A 20,580-nucleotide genomic window follows, 5' to 3' on the forward strand; every position below is an offset into this window, starting at 1 on the left:
ATCTCTGTAATTATTTTCAGTTACTGAAATGATCAGTGACAGTGGAATAAAAGTTCAGTGTTTATTAACATTTCTCATATTCTAGGAATCAGTTGGGTGTTAACATGGGGAATCATGTAATTCAGTCTCTCGATGTTAGTGATGAAGAATTAGAAGCTCAAAAGAGTAAGTCATTGGACAAGGCTACAGATTAGGCCCCAGAATTCCAACTTTATGACAATCAAAACTGCTTTTTCCACCCTACGATACATATTCACTAACTGAGCTCCAGAGTTCTCTGATCAAGTGAAACGTTGCTCTTTAAGGAGGACTTTTAGAAGAGGAAATATTAAATTGAGGTGTGTTAAATGCATAGAATGAAGGTCCACTCAATTTTTATTCCAGATACTCTTCTGATCTCATAAAAATTAATATTTTCTGAATTTTTGAACTTACACAGAACCAAATTTGGATCCTAATAATCATGACTTCTTATATAAAGAAGTCATATATGAAGTCTTTTTATATATGACTTCTAATTATAGAATAAATAGATAATAATATATGTCTTAAATTCACTCATTCTTAGTCTCTTATTCATTTATTGATTATTTACCTAGCTAGTTATTGCATGCTAAGAACTATTCTGGGTGCTACAGATTCAGTAGTTAAGAAAAATGCAACTGTCATGACGGTTAATAGAGATAATACATCTGGAAGCGCTGCTTCTCTAGAGCAAAATCATCAGCATATGGTAATGCGACTTTCACTCAAATTGTCCTGTGACAATCAGCAGGTGGGCCTGTGGACTTTTTCACAATTTCCATCTTGTCCACCACAGGTACGTATGCATCAGAAGCAGGGAAAGTTCAGTGTCATAACTGTTTCCTCCTCTTTAAAACCTGAGCGGGGACTTCCCACAGATGCAAAAAAAAAAAAAAAAAATCAGGTTCCCTCTTCTTTTCCACCCAGCACTAAATACTTAGATGTGTGTGTGCATGCTCAGTCCGCGACCTCATGGAGTATAGCCTGCCAACCTCTTCTGTCCATGGGATTTTGCAGGCAAGAATACTAAAGTGTTCTTGCCATGCCCTTTTCCAGGGGATCTTCCTGACCCAGGGATTGAACCCACATCTCTTGCATCTCCCGCATTGGCAGGCAGATTCTTTACCGCTGAGCCACCTGGGAAGCCCAGTACTTAAATACTCACCATATACTCTGCTTCGCAACTACAAAATGTGGTTTCTTGGTACTTAAACATGGAATATCATGTTTCCCCCATGACACTAGATTGTCAGCCACTCCTCTCACCATATATTAGTCATTCCATCCCGTTTCCACCTTCTCCCCAAGACCTGGGATCAGATTAGTGCTAAGTCGCTTCAGTCGTGTCTGACTCTGTGAGACCTTCTTAAAAGATTCATCTGCTTAGAGACGAGTGACGCTGCTTCATTTTCTTTTCCTATTGGTTAAAGACAAATTTCGAAGGGATGGGGATTTCTGGAAATGCTTTTCTTTTATGCCTCAATGTGAAATGCCTCTAATACCTTCCTAAAAAGGCATTAACCTGGACTTGAATGAATGGATGAGGCAGACTCTAGGTTTGAGTGCTGAGCCTGTAGATGCTGCCTTTGAAAAGATACGATTCAGAACAGCAAGGAAAAATAACCATGAATCACATGAGCAAAAATAGTACTGGCTCGGGGCTGGAAGTACTGGAGGAATGAGGGGTGATGTAATTTAAGGAGAAGACCTCATTGACTGGAGTGAATGTCCACATTGAAGAACAGTGTGGGATAAGAGTAGACAGGCAGAATAATGCTACTGCAATAGTCCTAGTGTTAGTCTGGTTTCAAGATTCTGTGAGAAAGGGACAGGTTATGAGTGATATGCTGAAAGGAGTTTGTGAAAAGAAATGGGATATGACTGTTTACTGCCAAGAACTCTCCCCTTTCGGTTTTAAGCATAGAGCGACTTCACTTTCATTTTTCCTTTTATGCATTGGAGAAGGAAATGGCAACCCACTCCACTGTTCTTGCCTGGAGAATCCCAGGGACGGTGGAGCCTGGTGGGCTGCCGTCTATGGGGTCGCACAGAGTCGGACACGACTGAAGCGACTTAGCAGCAGCAGCAGCAGACAGGTATAGAGTGCTATCAGGCTTCCCAGGTGGTGCTACCCGCCTGCCAATTTGGGAGACATGAGACACAGGTTCAATCCCTAGGGTCAGGAAGATCCACTGGAGGAGGGCATGGCAACCCACTCCAGTATTCTTGCCAGGAAAATTCCAGGGACAGAGGAGCCTGGCGGGCTACAGTTCATGGGGTCACAAAGAGTCGGGCACAACTGAAGCGACTTAGCACGCGCGTGTACACACACACACACACACACACACACACACACATGCAGAGTGCTGTAATCAGGATATCTGTTCCTTTTCGAGCATCTCTGGAAAGCCCCTGGATGGGATTAAGTGGAAAGGAAATGCTATGATACTAGTATCTCATTGTGGTAAAAATGAAATCTCTGTGGTGGGGAGGAGAGGTGTTACGGGCTATCTCTCCACCTGCTGGTTATCATGAGAAAGTACAGGGACAATGATGGAAAAATAAATCAGTAGTTCCAGGTCCCGATTAAGCATTTTTCAATGATCTCATTTAATCTTTATAACAAGTCTGAAAATAGCATTTTATACTATTTTTCTAGAGCGATAGAAGGAGTAAAGGATTTCTATCATGATTTCAAAAAGAAAGGAAGATTCTCTCTCTGGAAGCTATAAATTAGTAAAAATGTATTAGTGTTGAAAATTGAGCAAAGTATTCTTCAAGGCTTCCCAAGTGGCGCTAGTGGTAAAGAAACTGTCTGCCAGTGCAGGAGACGTAGGAGATATCTGATATCAGGTTTGATATCTGGGTCAGGAAGAGCCCCTGGAGGAGGTCATGGTAACCCACTCCAGTACTCTTGCCTGAAGAATCCTCTGGACAAAGGAGCCTGGTGGGCTACAGTTCATTGGGGGCACAAAGAGTCACACACGACTGAAGGGACTTAGCACACACTTAGCACACACACACATTCTTCAAGGTGCTGGCATTGCCAGCATGAATGGGACCTACAGATCTTGTTCCTAGGAGTTCAGAGCCTACCTACTCTTGTTATAATGCACTGTAACAAGAGCTGTGATAGACTGCAGTTAACTGAAAATATAATGTGATACGACACAGCTATTTCAAGGTTATGATGAGAACTAAATGAACTAAAGCTTCTGGAAGTACATAACTCAGTGCCTTGTAGAAAATAAATCACAATTTGTTATTTGATTTTCCCTTCATTTGTCTGTGAAACCAGAGTTGGGACAGTAGACCTCATTCACAGTCCCCATCTCTTCTAGGCTAGGAACAGTGGGGAGATACCAACATCACAGTTTTTTATTCGTGCTTTTAAATCATAGGCAGGGACTTCTCACATAGTTTGAAAAGTCAGGCATCATGTCTCTATCATTCTAAATGCCCATCTCCTCTAGTCCTCACTCCACACTTTGCTTTGCTCTGCAAACCCTCTTTCCTTGACAACCACGTAACCGTGTACAGGATACTTTTAGCTTTTATTATCAACATCTAACTTAGTCATCCCATCCTTTCCTAATTTCTACCCAAGACTTTAAATAAGACTTTGTGGTTGTATGTATCTTAGTATCTGCTGGAGATAAGTGATGCTGCCTCATTCTTCATCTCCATTGGTTATATATACATAAAACCAGTTATCTGAGAAAGGATGTGGTTTTTCCAGAAAAATCTTTCTCTTTCTCTTTATATTTCTCCAAAGTGTCTTACTAAGAAAGAAAGAACCAACACCCAGACTGATATGAGGAATGATCTTCTGGGAGCTGTCTCCAAAAGGAAATAAGAGACACTTATGAAAGACCTCAGGTTCCTCCCGTTTTTTTTTTGTTTGTTTGTTTTTATCCAATATTAGTTGCAATACATGCCTGGAAACCCAAAAATGCATAATATTCCTAGTATTTATTCCTACTGTCATCACGCTAATCTCTTTGCCCAACTCATCATAACTAACTTTGGACTGTTAAGTGTTTTCCTAGTTCATATTTTTTCTAATCTCATTCCTTCCTTTCTAAACAATGTAATGTCTTTATACTTTTTCAATGTCTTACCTAGCATAGTTTAAACTTTGCATATCGGTTCTGATTGCCCAATGTTACTAAGGAAGAAATTTTAATTCTGTCAAAAGGACTCCTCACTATTTACCACCTCCTGACCACCCCTCCCCCTACACACATGATTTCACTGTGGTTCCTAATCCCCAGATGTCTCTAGACAACCTGAAACATAACCCCTTCCTCTATGTTCTAAGATTCACTTCCTCCAGAACTCACATCTCTACAAATACTTCCTTTTTGTTGTAAATTATGTTTTTACTTATTTTTAATTATGTTTTATCTTGAAAATTAGTGTCACCAAGTTGTGTTTTGCTTGTTTTGTAACAGATGTGTCTATGGTCGGTTTCGTCACATTTAAAAAAATATTTTATATATCTATCTTTACTACGGGTTTTAGTCTTTTAAAAAGTAGAATCTAAGTCATGTGTATATTTTAAGCCTTAGCATTAGAAGAATTCTATGCATATAGGAAGCACTCAATAAACATTGTGAATTGAATACCCCCAACTAGGGCTTTCCTGGTGGCTCAGTTGGTGAAGCGTCTGCCTGCAATGCAAGAGACCTGGGTTCGATCCCTGGGTCAGGATGATCCCCTGGAGAAGGAAATGGCAACCCACTCCAGTATTCTTGCCAGGGAAATCTCATGGGCAAGGAGCCTGGAGGGCTACAGTCCATGGGGTTGCAACAGTCAGACATGACTTACTGACTAAACCTACTTACCTAACTAGATTGCATGTGTAATGTACCTGCACATGTGGTGGTTCTCAGCTAAAATTTGTTAAATGGTGGTGAATGGTTAGCATCATTGTAGGGAAAAGATATGAGGGATAGGGATCAAGAATATTTTTCTGACTGTGAGGATATGAGATTTGAAAATATGTGAAAGAGGGACACCCACAAAATTGACTTTTCACCAAATTACTGCTTACTACTGCCAATCTGTATGACTCTAACAATTCCTCCTATGTAGAAACAGATAAATATTTCTTCCTAGAAAATGAGAGGATAAATTGACTAGTGACCAAGGGTTAACCAGTCCCAGGATCATTTTCCAGATTACACCCAGTATGCCTCATTTCATAATTTCTTATTAATCCTAAAACATTTTCTGGATTTAGGATGTTTGGTCTTTTGGATGTCCTTTATTCTACTTTCCCCGAATCCTCAATGTATCCAAAAAAGTCTCATCAAAACGTAATTCTGATATTTTATAGAATTATCTTTTTCAGAGTGTCTTGAGATTGATTTCTTGTCTCTATTCTCCCATACTAGTGGAGAAGTGAAAAGAGACTCTTAGAGGGCAGATTCATTTGCTCCAGGCACCAACACCTTAGCAGACATTGAAAAGTGCCCGTGTGCTAAAGATATTCAAACTTAGAGCATTGACCTGAGAGGCAGGGACCTGTTGGGATCCTCTTTAGAGACAGAGGCAAGAGCAGGCACCATTTTGACCTCTCCCTCTGCCTTGCTAAAGCTGGCAGGCACTATTTTATTTTATTATAGATTTTACTCCAAATATTTTCCCCTTGGTGAATGTCACTTCACATTTCAACTGACGAGCATTGTCTCCGTGCACTTGGTCTGCCTTACTAAAGCTGGTGGGCACCATCTTTTTATTTTCCCCTTCAGCAGGTGCCAACTTCATGCTGTCTGTCTGTCACACTCCACAGATCCATTATCTCCCAAAGCGGGGCTCTTACACATGTCTGGTACTCCTGCTTTTATGTCTGGTGCCCCGGTTTGTGAAACAGTGACCAGGGGACACCTCCAGATTAACTGGTTCTGGTGGCTGTCAGGGTTTATGCTCACAGGTCCTACAGGACTTTAACCAACAGAGAAAGATTTCTTAAATAGCCCCAAACCTTAGGGCACAAAAAGAGACAACAGACCCAGGAGCTCAGTATTTTTGTGAAGGAAACCTCTAATTTATTTTCATACTTGCAGCCTGAAGGGCAGGGTTCTGATTAAACACACAGCTAAGGGCTAACTGTAAACCTTTCCAGGGACCCTAGAAGGCAGGGGCTGCCTTTGTGCTCTTACTATGCCACCCAGAGCACCAGTGTCTTTCAGAGGGACACTCTTACAGAATCTGTTTTTTTTCATCTGCTTTCTTTTTTATTTTTTGTGGCTGCCATTCAAGGATACCTTTTGATCTCTTGACTCTGGTGGCCAAGGGGGGTTGAATCCCTATACACATTCCCAAGACATTTTATATTTAGGCTTGACAGGTGATATTATGCCAGTGATTTGCCAGAGGTGTGCTGAAGATTCATATATGCTGTGAGTTACTCACAACATTTCAAGGCCTCCTTAAACATTCTAGAAAGCATCTCAGTTCAGTTCAGTTCAGTTGCTCAGTCATGTCTGACTCTTTGCGACCCCATGGACTGCAGCACGCCAGGCTTTCCTGACCATCACCAACTCCCAGGGCTTGCTCAAACTCATGTTCATTGAGTCGGTGACGCATGCCATCCAACCATCTCATCCTCTGTCATCCCCTTCTCCTCCTGCCTTCAATCTTTCCCAGCATCAGGGTCTTTTCCAATGTGTCAGTTCCTCATATCAGGTGGCCAAAGATCGGAGCTTCAGCTTCAGTATCAGCATTCAATATTCCAATGAATATTCAGTCCTTCCAAATCAATATTCCAATGATTTCCTTTAGGATTGACTGGTTTGATCGCCTTACAGTCCAAGGGACTCTCAAGAGTCCTATCTAGAATATTAAAATTCACTTAACAGTTTGAATCACTATCATGTGGTGACTCTATCTTAACTAATAGAAAGGGGCAACCAGAGACACCCTTAGAAGCCTATCTAGGTAAACACTGCAGTGAATTGTCCATACAGGAACATAACAAGGAATTGTTTTGGATGGTGGGAATTCACATGGCTATAAAATCATATAATAGGTGAAAAGAATATGGTCAAGACTAGAGATATTATAATAACAAAAGCAATAGCGTTGAAAGAAATGTAGACAGCTAAAAACTTTTAGTGTTTCATTTCTGTTCTGAAAGGAAAACAAACCAACTGCTATGTATTTTGCTTAGATGGCAGAAACAATCTGCTAGGACTGATTCTCGTCATGTTTTTGCATTTTCTATAGTTAAGAATTTTTATTCAGTAAAAAGCAACAAATAATTGTCATTCCTGGAGAAGCTTAATATTTGAGTAGTCATTATGTTATCTTCTGATATGATTATTAAAAAGCATTTTTCTCTTGTTATTAATGTAGGCATGGTTTAGATAATTTTTTTAAAATTAACTGGCCACTTCATTCTTAACAATTTACTGAACTCCTCTTTCTTCTGAAAGTTTGTTTCAAGATCAGGTTCCAAATTCTGAACTACAGAGACTGACAAGCATCTTTTGCACCTGGCTCGCCTTTAGCATCTCTGGATGGCTTTTAAATAGCACCAAGTTTTCCTCCTTTACCTTGGTTGTGTAACATATGAAATGAACATATGACTTAAAAATGGATGCTAGCAGTAATTGTTAAGGGTCATTCGCTTCAGCGCTCTCAAAATTGCTCTACAGTATTGAAAGATTGATTTTTTTTTTGACAGGTACACCACATAGGAAGAGATGTCCTTTCCCATTGAGGGAGAATCATTACTAATAAACTTTTTGAGGGTAGAAACTTGTTTATGAGGATGGACTACTAGTGAAATAACTGCTGAAATATTTTATTGTGTATACTGAATAAAACAGACAACATTCCAGATATACACCTGAAATCACTTGGGCAGTTAGTTGCTAGTGGAAAATCTAAGTGGAATTTTGAAAAATAATTAGACCAGTAGTTGTACCTAATAAAGAGGTGGATAGTTTGCCACAGCCCAGTTAGAAGAATATTCTGGCAGTGACACTAAACTCGGTGACAGCATCACTTGAAAGATCTTTTCATTCAGGTTAAGTTATTGGCTAACTTTAAAATTTCCTTTTGTTTATCAGAGACACTCCTACTTGTCAGGAGGTACAGACTATATAGTCTCCAATCAACAATTATAATTCTGTAATGTCATCCGTTACCAGGAATACTATTTCTTGAGGTGTTCACAGAATCATAGCACTTTTAAGTATTGAAATTCCTGAAAGACTGAAGTGACTTCTTTCCAATTATGAGAAAGTGAAAAGTGAAAGTGAACTTCGCTCAGTCGTGTTCGACTCTTTGCGACCCCATGGACTGTATAGTCGAATTCTCCGTGCCAGAATACTGAAGTGGGTAGCCTTTCCCTTCTCCAGGGGATCTTCCAAACCCAGAGATCGAACTCAGGTCTCCCACATTGCAGGTGGATTCTTTACCAGCTGAGCCACAAGGAAAGCCCTCATTTATGAGAGTTTAAGTAATTTTCCCAAATCTGCACCACTAAGTTACTGCGCAAGTAGGACCAAATTAAAAATCTTCAATTGCAATCATTTTCTCTCCACTCCCTCATCTCCTAACACACTCACATACATTTGTCAGAACAGCTCTACTGAGAGGAATGAATGCTCCTGAAGACACAAGTGTGTGACCATCACTGACCAGCACAAAGCTAGATCACAATAGGGGCCCAGTTGAAATATTTCATATGCAACTAGGCCAAACCTTTAAAGTAGTGGAGGAAACTCTTTAAGTTTCAGAAGAGGACCTTCATACTGAATCTCTGACCAGCAACTGATGATGCTATTTGCCTCTGATGTTGATTGGTTGCCTAAACTGGGCTCACCCAATCCAGGAGCAAATGAGTTCCTTGGTTGGTATTATCTGGGGTGTGGGTGGAGAAGGATCACAGTACCCATTTGAGAGGGACTTGCCTGCTCCTCTCACTCTCTGTCCTCTGCTGTTCTCCGGCATGGTGTGCCTGTATTTCTCCGGAGGCTCCCGGATGGCAGCTCTGATAGTGATGCTGATGGCTCTGAGCCCTCCCCTGGCCTGGGCCAGGGAGATCCGACGTAAGTATATCCCTTGGATGGTGACCTATCATGGGGAGAGTGGTGAGGAACGGAGTTAGCTTTGTCACTATATCCAGGCCAGGTCCCTTAAATATTGTGATATATTCTTTTTGACCACCTATCTTTATCATATGGATCCTTAGTTCTTTCCACACTAAAGGAGCCTGGGTGCTTGCCCACTTAGTGAGAGTTGTATAAGCTGCTGCCATGTATATGAACCATTTCTTTTCAACTCTCCTCCAAGAAAACCTATCCAGCCTTGCATTCAATTCTCTTAGGGTCTTAAGATTTATAAATAAGAATGTCAAAATAATTCCTCATACAGCAGTTTCCTTTATTTATAGTATGTGTGTGTGTGTTAGTCACTCAGTTGTGTGTGACTCTTTGTGACCCCATGGACTGTAGCCCACCAGGCTCTTCTCTCTATGGGATTCTCCAGGCAAGAATACTGGAGTGGGTAGCCATTTCCGTTTCCAGGGGATCATCCCGACCCAGGGATCGAACCGGGGTCTCCCACATTGCAGGCAGACTCTTTATGGTCTTAGCCACCAGTTATGCCAAAAAAAGGACTTCCCAGGTGGCGCTAGGGGTAAAGAACCTACCTGCCAATGCAAGAGACATAAGAGATGGGGTTTGATCTCTGGGTCAGGAAGATCCCCTAGAGAAGGAATGGCAACCCACTCCAGTATTCTTGCCTGGAGCATCCCATGGATGGGAGAGCCTGGTGGGCTACAGTCCATGGGGTTACAAAAAGACAGACACAACTGAAGCAATTTAGCATGCATGCCAAAAAAGGGAAAGTTTCTCCAAAACTTTTCTGTGGATTCAAAAGGAATTAGAAAGATCTCTCCTAGAAGATTCTGTGTTGTGTCCTCAGTAGGACCTATGCTGTCTCTCCTTAATATATAAGAGTATAACAAAAGGTCTCTCCCCATTAAGCTGTTTCCTTTCTCCCGAGCTCCAGTGTTTATAAGGATTATGTCCCTGTAATGGAAATCCTCTGACAAAAGTTGGGGTTGGTTTTTCTCTCTATTCTGTGGAAAGTACCCAAAAGCTTAAGCAGAGATTCTTAGTACTTGGAATGACTCTATAGATAAGGAGCACCTTATAGGATGTTCTCTGACACTTAAAGAATTCACTTAAATTCTGAAAACCTGACATAGGTTAGTATTCACTGCAAATCTATTTTGAATCTTTCTGCCCAGTTTCTCCTACATCTCCCCATTCTCTGCCCTGAAGCTATAAGAAGGGATTTAACGAGTGGAGGACAAAATATATAAAATTCTGTTTTTGAAAGTCAATAGCAATCAAATATCAACAATTTCATATTGTTCAAACAATAAACCCTGAGCAGGGTACAGAGTATGAAGGTTGTTTCCATCCCATAGGGTTGAAACTCAAAAAGCAAGTCAAGAGGGTTCATTGGCCTATTGAAGTCTTGGCCTCAAATTTCATAGCTTCATTTATCATGTGGTCTCTGTTCCTTAATTATTCATGTTAATAAATCTTTCCAGTTATTCCCTACTCCTTTTCCAGTTATGTCATCACCATTATTGAAAATCCCCAAGTTTACACAAGACCATCAGCACTATATAGTCCATTAGATGAGATGAGATTTAGTGAAAATTTCTTTCTTTCTTAAAAATCACCTTTTACTTAACTTTGAATGTTTCTTATGAGTAGTGGGAGGAGAAAGAGGAAGTTTGTCTGAATTTGTCATAGAAGGTAGAAGGAATTTAATGTGTCATCAGAATAAAAGTGTTGGAGCTGGAGCCCCTTCTAGATGCTTTCCAGGATCCCCACAAAATTCAACTTCCAAAACTCAGGGTTTATTTGTTTAGATCAAAAATCTGTTTTTTTTTTTTCTTCTGAATAACTGTTATATATTGGGCTCTGTTCTAGGCTCAGAAAATTCTATTTGAATAAGGAAGAAAATATCCCCTGCTATCATGGAACTAATGACAGGAGAGAATGACACCAACCCAATAAACTTTAACAAAGAAAAAAACATTTCAGAGACAAATAAGTGCTCTGAAAAATATATGTCAGGGTCATGGAACAATGAGAATTGCATTCACCTGATTTCAGTTCAGATGGCTAGTGAAAGTGACATTTAGTTGAACTATGAATGATGGAAAGCCAGTCATGTGAAGGATATAAGGGAACAGGGAAAGAATGAAGTGAGGAAGATATTTGATTTTCTAAAGGGACAGAAAGAAGGCAAGAAAGTGGCTGAAGCATAGAAAGCAAGTTGGCATGTGCAATAAGATGAGGTTGAAGATGAAGTCAGAGGACAAATCATATTAGGTCCTGATGGCTATGGTAAAACTAAATTTTCTTTAAAAAGATATGTGAATGCTACTGAGGGATTGCTTGACAGGTGGCGCTAGTGTTAAAGAATCTGCCTGCAAACGCAGAAGAGATGTAAGAGACGCAGGTTTGATCCCTAGGTCAGGAAGGTCCCCTAGAGGAGGAAATGGTAACCGACTCCAGTATTCTTGCCTGGGGAATTCCATGAACAGAGAAGCCTGGCGGGCTACAGTCCATGGGGTCACAAGAGTCAGACATGACTTGAGCACAGCACAGCCCTGAGGGGTTAGGAGGAAAGTCACTTGGTGGTGCTGTTTATTGAAATAGGAAAAGTTTGGGAAGGAGATAATTTGAAGTGGGTGGATAGAAGTGTTAGTTTTGTTTATGTTAAGTTTGAAATAATTTATTAACATGTATGTGGAGCCTTCAAGAAGTCAGTCGAAAACATCAAATTGGAATTCAAGGGGAGGCCAGAGCTGATGGTATATATGTCCGGGCTATCGGCATATGCACTATGTTAAAATCCAAGAAAGTAGGGGAAAGAGAGAGTGTGTGCAGATCAGAAAAAGAGAGCAAGGGCTTATGAGTCTGTAAAAGAGCCTGGGAAGGGGTACTATTGATGTTGGGCAAAACCAAGAGAATGTGATGCATGCACGTGAAGAAACAGATTTTTCAAGAAGGGAAGGAGTGGCAGTTGTGGTGAGTTTGACTAAGGAGGGTCAAGTGAGAACATGACAGAGAAATCAACACTGGGTTTGCCGGACTTGATGTTTACAGTCAACAGAACATACAAGACAGGAGCTAGATTGGACCCTTTGAAGAAAGAATGAGAGCTGAAGAAGTGAGGATTACAGATGCCACATTTGAGTAGCTTAAATCAGGGGGAGACTGTGCCCTAGAATCAGAGAGTAAGCTGGATCTGAAGTATAAGAATAAAAGAACCCGAAGAAATGCTGGGAGGACTTGAGAAGCAGAGAGGTTCAGTCACCAGCAAAAAACACTAGAATGCCCTTGTATGTATGCAAGGATGACTGGTTATGGAAAAAGCCATTGATTTATACAACCTTATGTTTATTAGTGGCCTAGAGTACAACAGTTATTCCCCGAGCTGATGAGGATGGAGTAACAAACAAAACAACCCTATATCTATCAGCATGGAATGTCCAAACACTTCATAGTTGTTACATACCAGGCCCATAAATATCAGTATGTAATTCTTATAACTATCCTATCAAATCTGTAGCAATTATAATATACCTATGGATCTAATATTCAAAAAGTTTCAATAATTTACCCAGTGTCACATAGCTGCTGCTAGAGCCCAGATTATATAGTGTGAAACTGAATTTATGGAAATTCCTTTTCTTTTATGTCAGCATACTCTGTTTGTGTTATATTTATATATACATCATTATTTTATAGAAAGCAATGTTTCTGCTCTTTTGTGCTCAAAATGGTAATTAGTGATAAAATTAATTGAAGACAATTGTCAAATGATGATGAAGATATCACTTGCTTTAGAAAGTAAACAAAGAGATCTTGTGAACTTATATTCATAGGGTTTATAAAAATTAAAATGGCAATGTATTTATTGAGTACTTATGAATAGCACTAGAAAGAGTGCTAGAAGCAATAAATAGGAAGACTATTCATTAGTTTCGCACTTATTTTACAAGTTTCATATGGGTTCACACTCTGTGCAGGCTGTCATGGGCATGTGAAGAAGAAAAAGAACTATTAAATGTACTCCTCCTGAAATTTTGTTAGCAAGTTGGACTAAGGTTGCCAAATATAACACAGGATCAAGTTAAATTTAAATTTAAGCTAAATAACAATAATTTCTGAAATGCAAATTTAACTGGGAAACCTATATTTTTATTTACTAAATTGTCAACCTTAAATTGGGCACATGAGTTGCAGTAACAGTGCTAACCATATAAGCTACCATAAAAAATATTGATTTCACACAGTTTTACTTTTTATCTTTGTCATTGACAAGAAGATATTAGAGAATTTCTGAATATTAAGATAGACTTGATCTGATTCACAGTGTACTTTCTGCCATCATTTATAAGTGAAAGTCTCTTCTCAGAGTCTGGGGAATTGCTCATTTCTTGTTAACTGTCTAAATGAGGTAATTTTCTCCCTTCCTTTCTTCCTTTCCAATGGGACTTGACTACAGAAGTATGAATTCTTTGTATGACCAAAGCTGATAATTTAATGCCTACTGGTATTATTGGGAGTAGGAGACAAAGTTAGAAAATGAATTATTTGGGGCTTTGAATGGGAATAAAATGTCTGTGACTGTAGTTTACTCCTATACGATAGACAAGTAGTGGGCCAGTGGCAGAGAAATTAAGAAGGAAGATGATGTGAAGGATAAATTACATGACTTTGTAAATTGTTGGTGAGGGAAACAAAAAAGGCTTTGTACTGAATAAATGTGTTTTACTGGAAAAGTAGCTCTTCACTAGGGCTGGATTCTTAAAAAGTATAGATTAGATGTAGGACCAAGACAGACTATTGGCAAAACTTTAAATGTAATTCTCGGCTGCTCCAAAATTAATAATGGTTTTTGCACCGTAGATTTTTTTCGGATGGCTTATACTGGTGGAGCTCATCTGGTGACAGACCGCCACTCCTTACCCCTACTCCTTGACTCCTAAACATTTGGAAATATCTGGAGCCATTTTTGGTTGTTACACTGAGGGTTTCTTCTGACACTGAGGCTGTTTACCAGCATCCCATCTACCGAACAGACCCCACCCCAACCCTCAGAGCCATATTTGACCCCTTAACTCATCAAGTCAGATTTGCCAATTGAGATTTTCACCAATTTTTAACAAATGTTTTTCCAATCTTTCTTAATTTGAAAATGCAGAAAGAGATTGTGGCACTGTATTAGGGTTATGGTTTTAATTTTCTTAATGCTCTTCAATAGTTCTCCTTACATTTAGTATAAAGTCAAAATCCTAACATCTCCTATAGGACTTTTAAGTAACTGGCTCAAGTACTTGATTTCTCCAGTATAGTCTTTTACCTCCTCCCTCTCACTCTCTGCATTTCAATGAGATATTTTTTCTAGTTCTTTAAAGAAGTCCGTCACTTCTTCCAAGCTTTTGTACATGATATTAATGTACAAAATAGAGACCTGAAATGTGTCTCCTTTTTACCCTAAACATATACACACATACCCACTTTCCCCGCTCAGTTCATGCCAACTTAGCCTTTCATGTTACATTAAATGTCACTCTTAGAAGACCACTTTTTGGCACCTAATGTAATTCAGAAGAATATAATCGTTACAGAAGTCTAACACTTCTGATATTTCTCAGTCTTGTATAAATTCTTTTATGGTTTAATTTTGTCTATCATTTTCACTAAAATTTAAGCTCCATGATTGGAGGGGACATGTCTGTTTTTGTTTCTTTGGATTCTCAAAGAGTAGCACAGGCCTGTGGCAAGGTCAGCCCCAACCAAACATTTGCAAAATGAGGTGAACATGTTTAAGGAACTGTTAAAAGAGCTGTAGGATGACAGGAGAGCGCTGGCTTTCTGGTGGAGGATTCTAGGAAGAAGTGATGGAGGGGCAAATCCTGTTAAGTCCTCAGGCTTCGAGGACTCAGGCCTAGAGGGCTTCAGCCAAGCATGGAAGCTGGACTAGGTCAGGAGAGGCTTGGATAGGAGAGATTTCCCCTGCCTCCCGGAGCCTCCGTCTGTTGAGCGACGATGAAAGAACTCAAGGCGTGCTGGTAGTTGGGGTGCCAGTGGAGCCAGTGAGGGGGGTTAGAGCTAGTCCTGGCGGCCCCAGCTGAGCCTGGGAGTCCCGCAGTGGTGGGTGTCGCCCCTGCCCCCCGTCCCTCATCAGCCTGTCCCCAGGAGTCCGCTCCTGTGACCAGATCTATCCTGTCTCTGCAGCACATTTCCTGGAGGGTCATAAGGGCGAGTGTCATTTCTCCAACGGGACGGAGCGGGTGCGGTTGCTGCAGAGATACATCTATAACGGAGAAGAGTACGTGCGCTTCGACAGCGACTGGGGCGAGTACCGGGCGGTGACCGAGCTGGGGCGGCCGGACGCCAAGTACTGGAACAGCCAGAAGGACTTCCTGGAGCAGTTGCGGGCCTCGGTGGACACGTACTGCAGACACAACTACGGTGTCGGTGAGAGCTTCACTGTGCAGCGGCGAGGTGAGCGCGGGGGTGGACGGCCGGGGGTTGGGTGGGGGGCAGTGTGTGTGAGAGAGAAAGTGGGAGAGAGAGAGACAGACAGAAACAGACAGACAGACAGACACAGAGACCCTTCACTCAATCCGGGGCGAGTGTGTACGACTGTGAGTGAGTACAAGTTAGGAGGGTTCCTGTGAGAGCGTGTTGTCTCTGTGATTTTGTCAGAGTGTGACTGTGAGACGGGAGAGACAGAGACAGCCGGAGACAGAGGTCGACTGGGTCCAGGGTAAGTATTAATATGTGCGATGCGAGCAAGAAGTTGGGGCTCCTGTGGAGCGTGTTGTTGGAGAGACAGCGTGTGAATTTGTCAGTGACTGTTGAGGGGAGTGTGTGTGTGTGACGTGGGACGAAGAGAAGAGTGTGTGTGGTGGGAAGAGTGCCCTGGGGTCTGCGTGGGCCTGGAGGGAGGGATTCAGGAGGGAGGTTAAGAATTTGTCCCTATCTTCCAGGTTGTCCCTTTTGTTGTGTATAGTTGCTTGTAGTTGTCTCTTATGATGCTTTGCATTCCGTGGTGTCTGTTGTAACTTCTTTCTTGTTTTCTAATTTTATTGATTTGACTCCTCTCCCTTTTTTCCCCCTTGATTGAGTGTGACCAAAAGTTTATTAATTTTGTTTATCTTCTCAAGAATCAGCTTTCAATTTCATTGATCTTTGCTATGGTTTTCTTCATCTCTACTTCATTAACTTCTGTTCTGGTCCTTATGATTTCTTTCCTTAGTGGAAAACTTTGTGTTTTGTTTGTTCTTCTTTCTCTAAAGTTGCAATTTTAGGTTGTTTATTTGGGATCTTTCTTGTTTCTGAGCTAAGATTGTACTGCTATAAACTTCCCTCTTAGAATCACTCTTGCTGTGTCCCACAGGTTGTGGATTGTTGCATTTGCCTTGTCATTTGTTTCTAGGTATTTTTTTATTTCTTCTTTAATTTTTTCATTAATCCATTGATTATTCAGTAACATACTGTTTAGCCTCCATGTGTTTGTGTTTTTTACAGTTTTTTTCCCTGTAATTGATTTCTAATCTCACAGTGCTATGGTAGGAAAAGATACTTTAGATTAAGCTTAAATCTTTCATCTTATGATATTGTAAAAATGTCTTTTCCTCAGATTTCATTTTTTTTTTAACCCGTTAGCTTTAGGGATTGTATCAGGCACTAAGCATATATATTAATGAGTCTCCCATCCTCTTTTGAACTCAAATATGAGCTTAAAAAGAAAGAAATGTAAAATAATAATAGTTCCAATAGTAAATATGCTTGTTTTGCAAAGGAGATGGGTTGATCAGTGGCATGTAAGAATTCATATACATTTTAAAAAATTAATGGCTTTTCCTCTCCTTCAGGACTCGCCCTTTTCTTGAGATTTAACTCACAGAGTACAATCACATGCATCTTTCGTAGGGTAGAACCATTTCTAAGATATTCTAAGATATGAGTGCCTTAAGAGAGCTTTCCCAGGTATTCATCCTTTCTCTCCACACCTATCCTACTGCTTTTCCCCAATTTATCCACATGGCTTTGAATTAAACAAGGATAATAATAGCTAACATATATTGTAGGATAAATTCCTGTTATTGTATTATGTACTTCAGGTATATTAATCATCACATAATGAATGCTAAGAGATAAGTTAGTACTATTATCCTTCTTTATAAATGAGAAAGTCAAGGCACAGAGGAATGTAAAAATTCTCCCAGGGTCAATCAGTAAAAAGTAGAACCTGGATTTGAACCCAGGCAGTTTGACTTCAGAAATTATGCTTTTAATTAATATGCTATATGCCTTGCAAAGATGTGTAAACACTTCAGTGCAACAATGAATAACTATTTCGCTGCATGAGAAAACACACATTTTCTCAACATCTTTCAAACTAATGGTCCAGTGTGTAAATGTTAAAGATAAAGCTCATGGCACTAATTCCTCTTGTGCCCTGGGCCACTATGAGGGAGGCCTACCCAAGGCTGCAGTCTGGAACTTGAGAGTGGGGGCTGAAAGGCAGCTAACCAAGGAGACTTACTCTGTCTTCCTCACTAATTCCCTCCACCTTTTCTCTCCTAGTGGAGCCTCGAGTGACTGTGTATCCTGTAAAGACCCAGCCCCTGCAGCACCACAACCTCCTGGTCTGCTCTGTGAACGGTTTCTACCCAGGACACATTGAAGTCAGGTGGTTCCGGAATGACCATGAAGAGGAAGCAGGGGTGATCTCCACAGGCCTGATCCAGAATGGAGACTGGACCTTCCAGACCATGGTGATGCTTGAAACAGTTCCTCAGAGTGGAGAGGTCTACACCTGTCAAGTGGATCACCCCAGCCGGACGAGCCCTATCACAGTGGAGTGGAGTGAGCTTTCTGATCTCATAAATTCCTCACCCACCGGGGAGGGGGCTTACTTTCCCCTGAGTGTCCCCTGAGTGTCTTCTCTCCCTACACCATGTGTTCATTTGCTCCTTATTCTCCTGTCCTTCAGCTGAGGTTATTGAGGGAGCCTTGAGATAGCCCATAATAGAAATCTTCTGAGAGTTTACAGATATCCTGGGATAGTTTCTCCAAATACCTACACTCCCTGGGGAGGCACTTCTGCCTGATAAGGAGAAAAGAAGTGTCCCTGTTCTGAGCTTCCTGTGATATCACAAGTCACGGACACTACATGGCCCTGGGCACCAGTCCCCTGCCTCAGATTGGGCTTCTGACACTGTTGCTCTGAGTTCTTCACTATGATCTGAAAAGAGGTGCATCTTCTACAACGTAAGGATGTGCTTGACATGAGTGGAATCCAACCTCAGCTATGCCTTTTATTACATCTGTCACCCTAGAAAAGCTAACTTAACCTCACTGAATCCTTGGCTCCTCATCCATTAGATGTTGAAGTCATGGCACCTAGTAGCATGGCTGTGATATTTAAATAAGTTCACTGTCTGAACCTTATAGCTACTCAATGTGATTTTTAATCTTTTTTCTAGAAATGGCCAATTATTCTAATTCTTCCAGGGCAGCCTTCTTTCCTCATTCTCATAGTTCACAATTTCAGAGTCTCAATTAGAGAAGAAAATTTGGGATAAAAATGATTAAAACTGGCGTCTTTTCTCAGGGGCACGGTCTGACTCTGCTCAGAGCAAGATGATGAGTGGAGTCGGGGGCTTTGTTCTGGGTCTGCTCTTCCTTGCAGTGGGGCTCTTCATCTACTTCAGGAATCAGAAAGGTAAGGAACCTTTGGGCAGCTGAGCCTCCCCACTGACTTTTGGAGGAAGACGTGTGGTTTTGCTCAAGTTAGTTCTCTGTATATCAATGGCCTCGTCTACAGCTTATTTCCCTAGCTGACCTCAATATCCTGGAGATCCAGAAATCTGTAGTCCATGGTTACTTATGGGTGAAATATAAGAGATTGTGGCTTGTAGAGATAAGGAAAGGTTAACATGCATGGGGATTTGGGGTGGAGATCCTGGGACAAATGCAGGAAGAGACAATAAGGCTGACTTAATTGCATTGGATTGGTATGAGAGAAACTTCATGGGTCACATGTTCTCAATGTTTGCCCTCGTATAAACCCTGGGCATCAGATGATGTGTTAGGAGGATCTCTGGTGGGGCCCCGGGGCTTGGGACATTGTGTTTTGGGGATGGATCAACCTCTATATTTTTTAAGTATATATCTTCTTCTGTCTCTCCTAGGACGCCCTACACTTCAGCCAACAGGTATGCCCTTTATCTTTTAGAATCGTGTTTAGTCTCCCTAGAACAGATGGTAGAGGTAACAAGACAAGGCAGAAATAATGAAAGACTTTGGACCTGACTTCTCATCAGGCAGTTTACACTAAAGCTTCTTCTTTCAACTAAATAAAAGACTTGTGCTCTAAAGTAGCTTTGGCTCAGGAAACTTAAGAATATTTTCCCCTTCTAACTGTAATGCTTTAATGTTAACATTAACATTCCCCTGTAGAGTTATGTCTGGAAACAACATTCTCCTCTGTTTCTTGCAGGGCTCCTGAGCTGAAGTGAAAATGGTCACACTCAAGGAAGAACCTTCTGTCCCAGCTTCTTCACAGCATGGAAAGGTTTCCTGCTTAGCGCTAACTCTTCCACAATGAAGTACTTTCTCAGGATCTCATTTGCTCCTGGCTCAGTGACCCTGTAGAAACTGTCCTCCTTGATGGCTTCCTCAGTCACTCCTACCCCCCTGCCTTCAGCCTTTGACCTGGAAGTTCTCAATATTGATTCCAGTACCTTATGTTCTTTCTTCCTTGGTTCCCTTTGTTTTCAACTTTTGCTTCCCGTGCATCTGAGCTCATCTTCTGTTTATTTTACTTTATAATGTGTTCCCTCAAATAAATACGGAGTGAAAATCATCTGCTTCATATATCTTCCAAGAAAGAAGTCAAAGAAAAGATAAAGGGAAGATTGCATCACACAACAATAATGTTTTTATTTATATTCCTGAATTTTGGTCACCTGTGGATCTAGAAAGTTTCCTTTCTTCCTTTATTTTTCTCTTGGGTTTTCTGCATTCTGTTATTAGACATGTTTTCCTGAGCTAGCCCTTAATGAACCCATTTTCCTGAGAAAAAGCCCTGAATGAACCCATTTCATGGGTCCTCTACATCTCTGCATTTTCAAAGACAAGTTCCTTTATGCTATTGGATACAGAATTGGGACAACAAATGTAAGAACTGCAGGTAACTTGTAAGGATGTGCTGCCCTCAACATTTTTGTAATCATGTTCTTTTTGTCTCTTTTTCATTGATTTTTTTTAAAAGAAAGTATACAAACTAGGGTACTTCTTGAAGTACTTTTTTTGTTAGACTGATAGTGGGTTATAATACTTCAATCTTTTTCTGTCTTTCCAATGAACATCATTGATGTGCTGGTTCTTGGTCTGGGATGCATTCTTCACCATAAATAGTTCTCAGAAGTCTATCAGGACAAAGCCACAAGTCGATAACATGCATTTCTGAGGCCCTCCAGTT

At 40.8% G+C, this 20,580-nt stretch overlaps 1 protein-coding gene across 2 annotated transcripts; it reads left to right on the forward strand.

Moving 5' to 3' along the window:
- The first annotated feature begins 8,915 nt into the window (after positions 1-8,915).
- LOC129543058 (DLA class II histocompatibility antigen, DR-1 beta chain) lies at positions 8,916-19,962 on the forward strand. Of its 2 annotated transcripts, XM_055405854.2 has the most exons (6): positions 8,916-9,089; positions 15,318-15,587; positions 17,679-17,960; positions 18,709-18,819; positions 19,289-19,312; positions 19,597-19,962. In XM_055405854.2, exons 1-6 carry the CDS (start codon positions 8,990-8,992, stop codon positions 19,608-19,610), a joined length of 801 nt encoding a protein of 266 aa, XP_055261829.2. In that variant the 5' UTR covers positions 8,916-8,989; the 3' UTR covers positions 19,611-19,962. The 2 variants fall into 2 exon arrangements, with proteins under 2 accessions (XP_055261829.2, XP_088687148.1); XM_088831022.1 differs by lacking the exons at positions 19,289-19,312; positions 19,597-19,962 and having other exon boundaries at positions 18,709-18,857.
- Positions 19,963-20,580: the final 618 nt, after the last annotated feature.

Source organism: Moschus berezovskii, chromosome 23 (genome assembly GCF_049115385.1).
Source record: "Moschus berezovskii isolate FMDL1 chromosome 23, NW_MosBer_1.0, whole genome shotgun sequence".
NCBI lineage: Eukaryota > Metazoa > Chordata > Mammalia > Artiodactyla > Moschidae > Moschus > Moschus berezovskii.

Bases quoted from the DNA above. Each gene is read 5' to 3' on its own strand.
- LOC129543058 (XM_055405854.2), top strand. From the start codon at position 8,990: ATGGTGTGCCTGTATTTCTCCGGAGGCTCCCGGATGGCAGCTCTGATA. The intron at 9,090-15,317 runs GTAAGTATATCC...CTGTCTCTGCAG, and splicing joins CTGGGCCAGGGAGATCCGAC to CACATTTCCTGGAGGGTCAT. The intron at 18,820-19,288 runs GTAAGGAACCTT...TGTCTCTCCTAG, and splicing joins CTACTTCAGGAATCAGAAAG to GACGCCCTACACTTCAGCCA.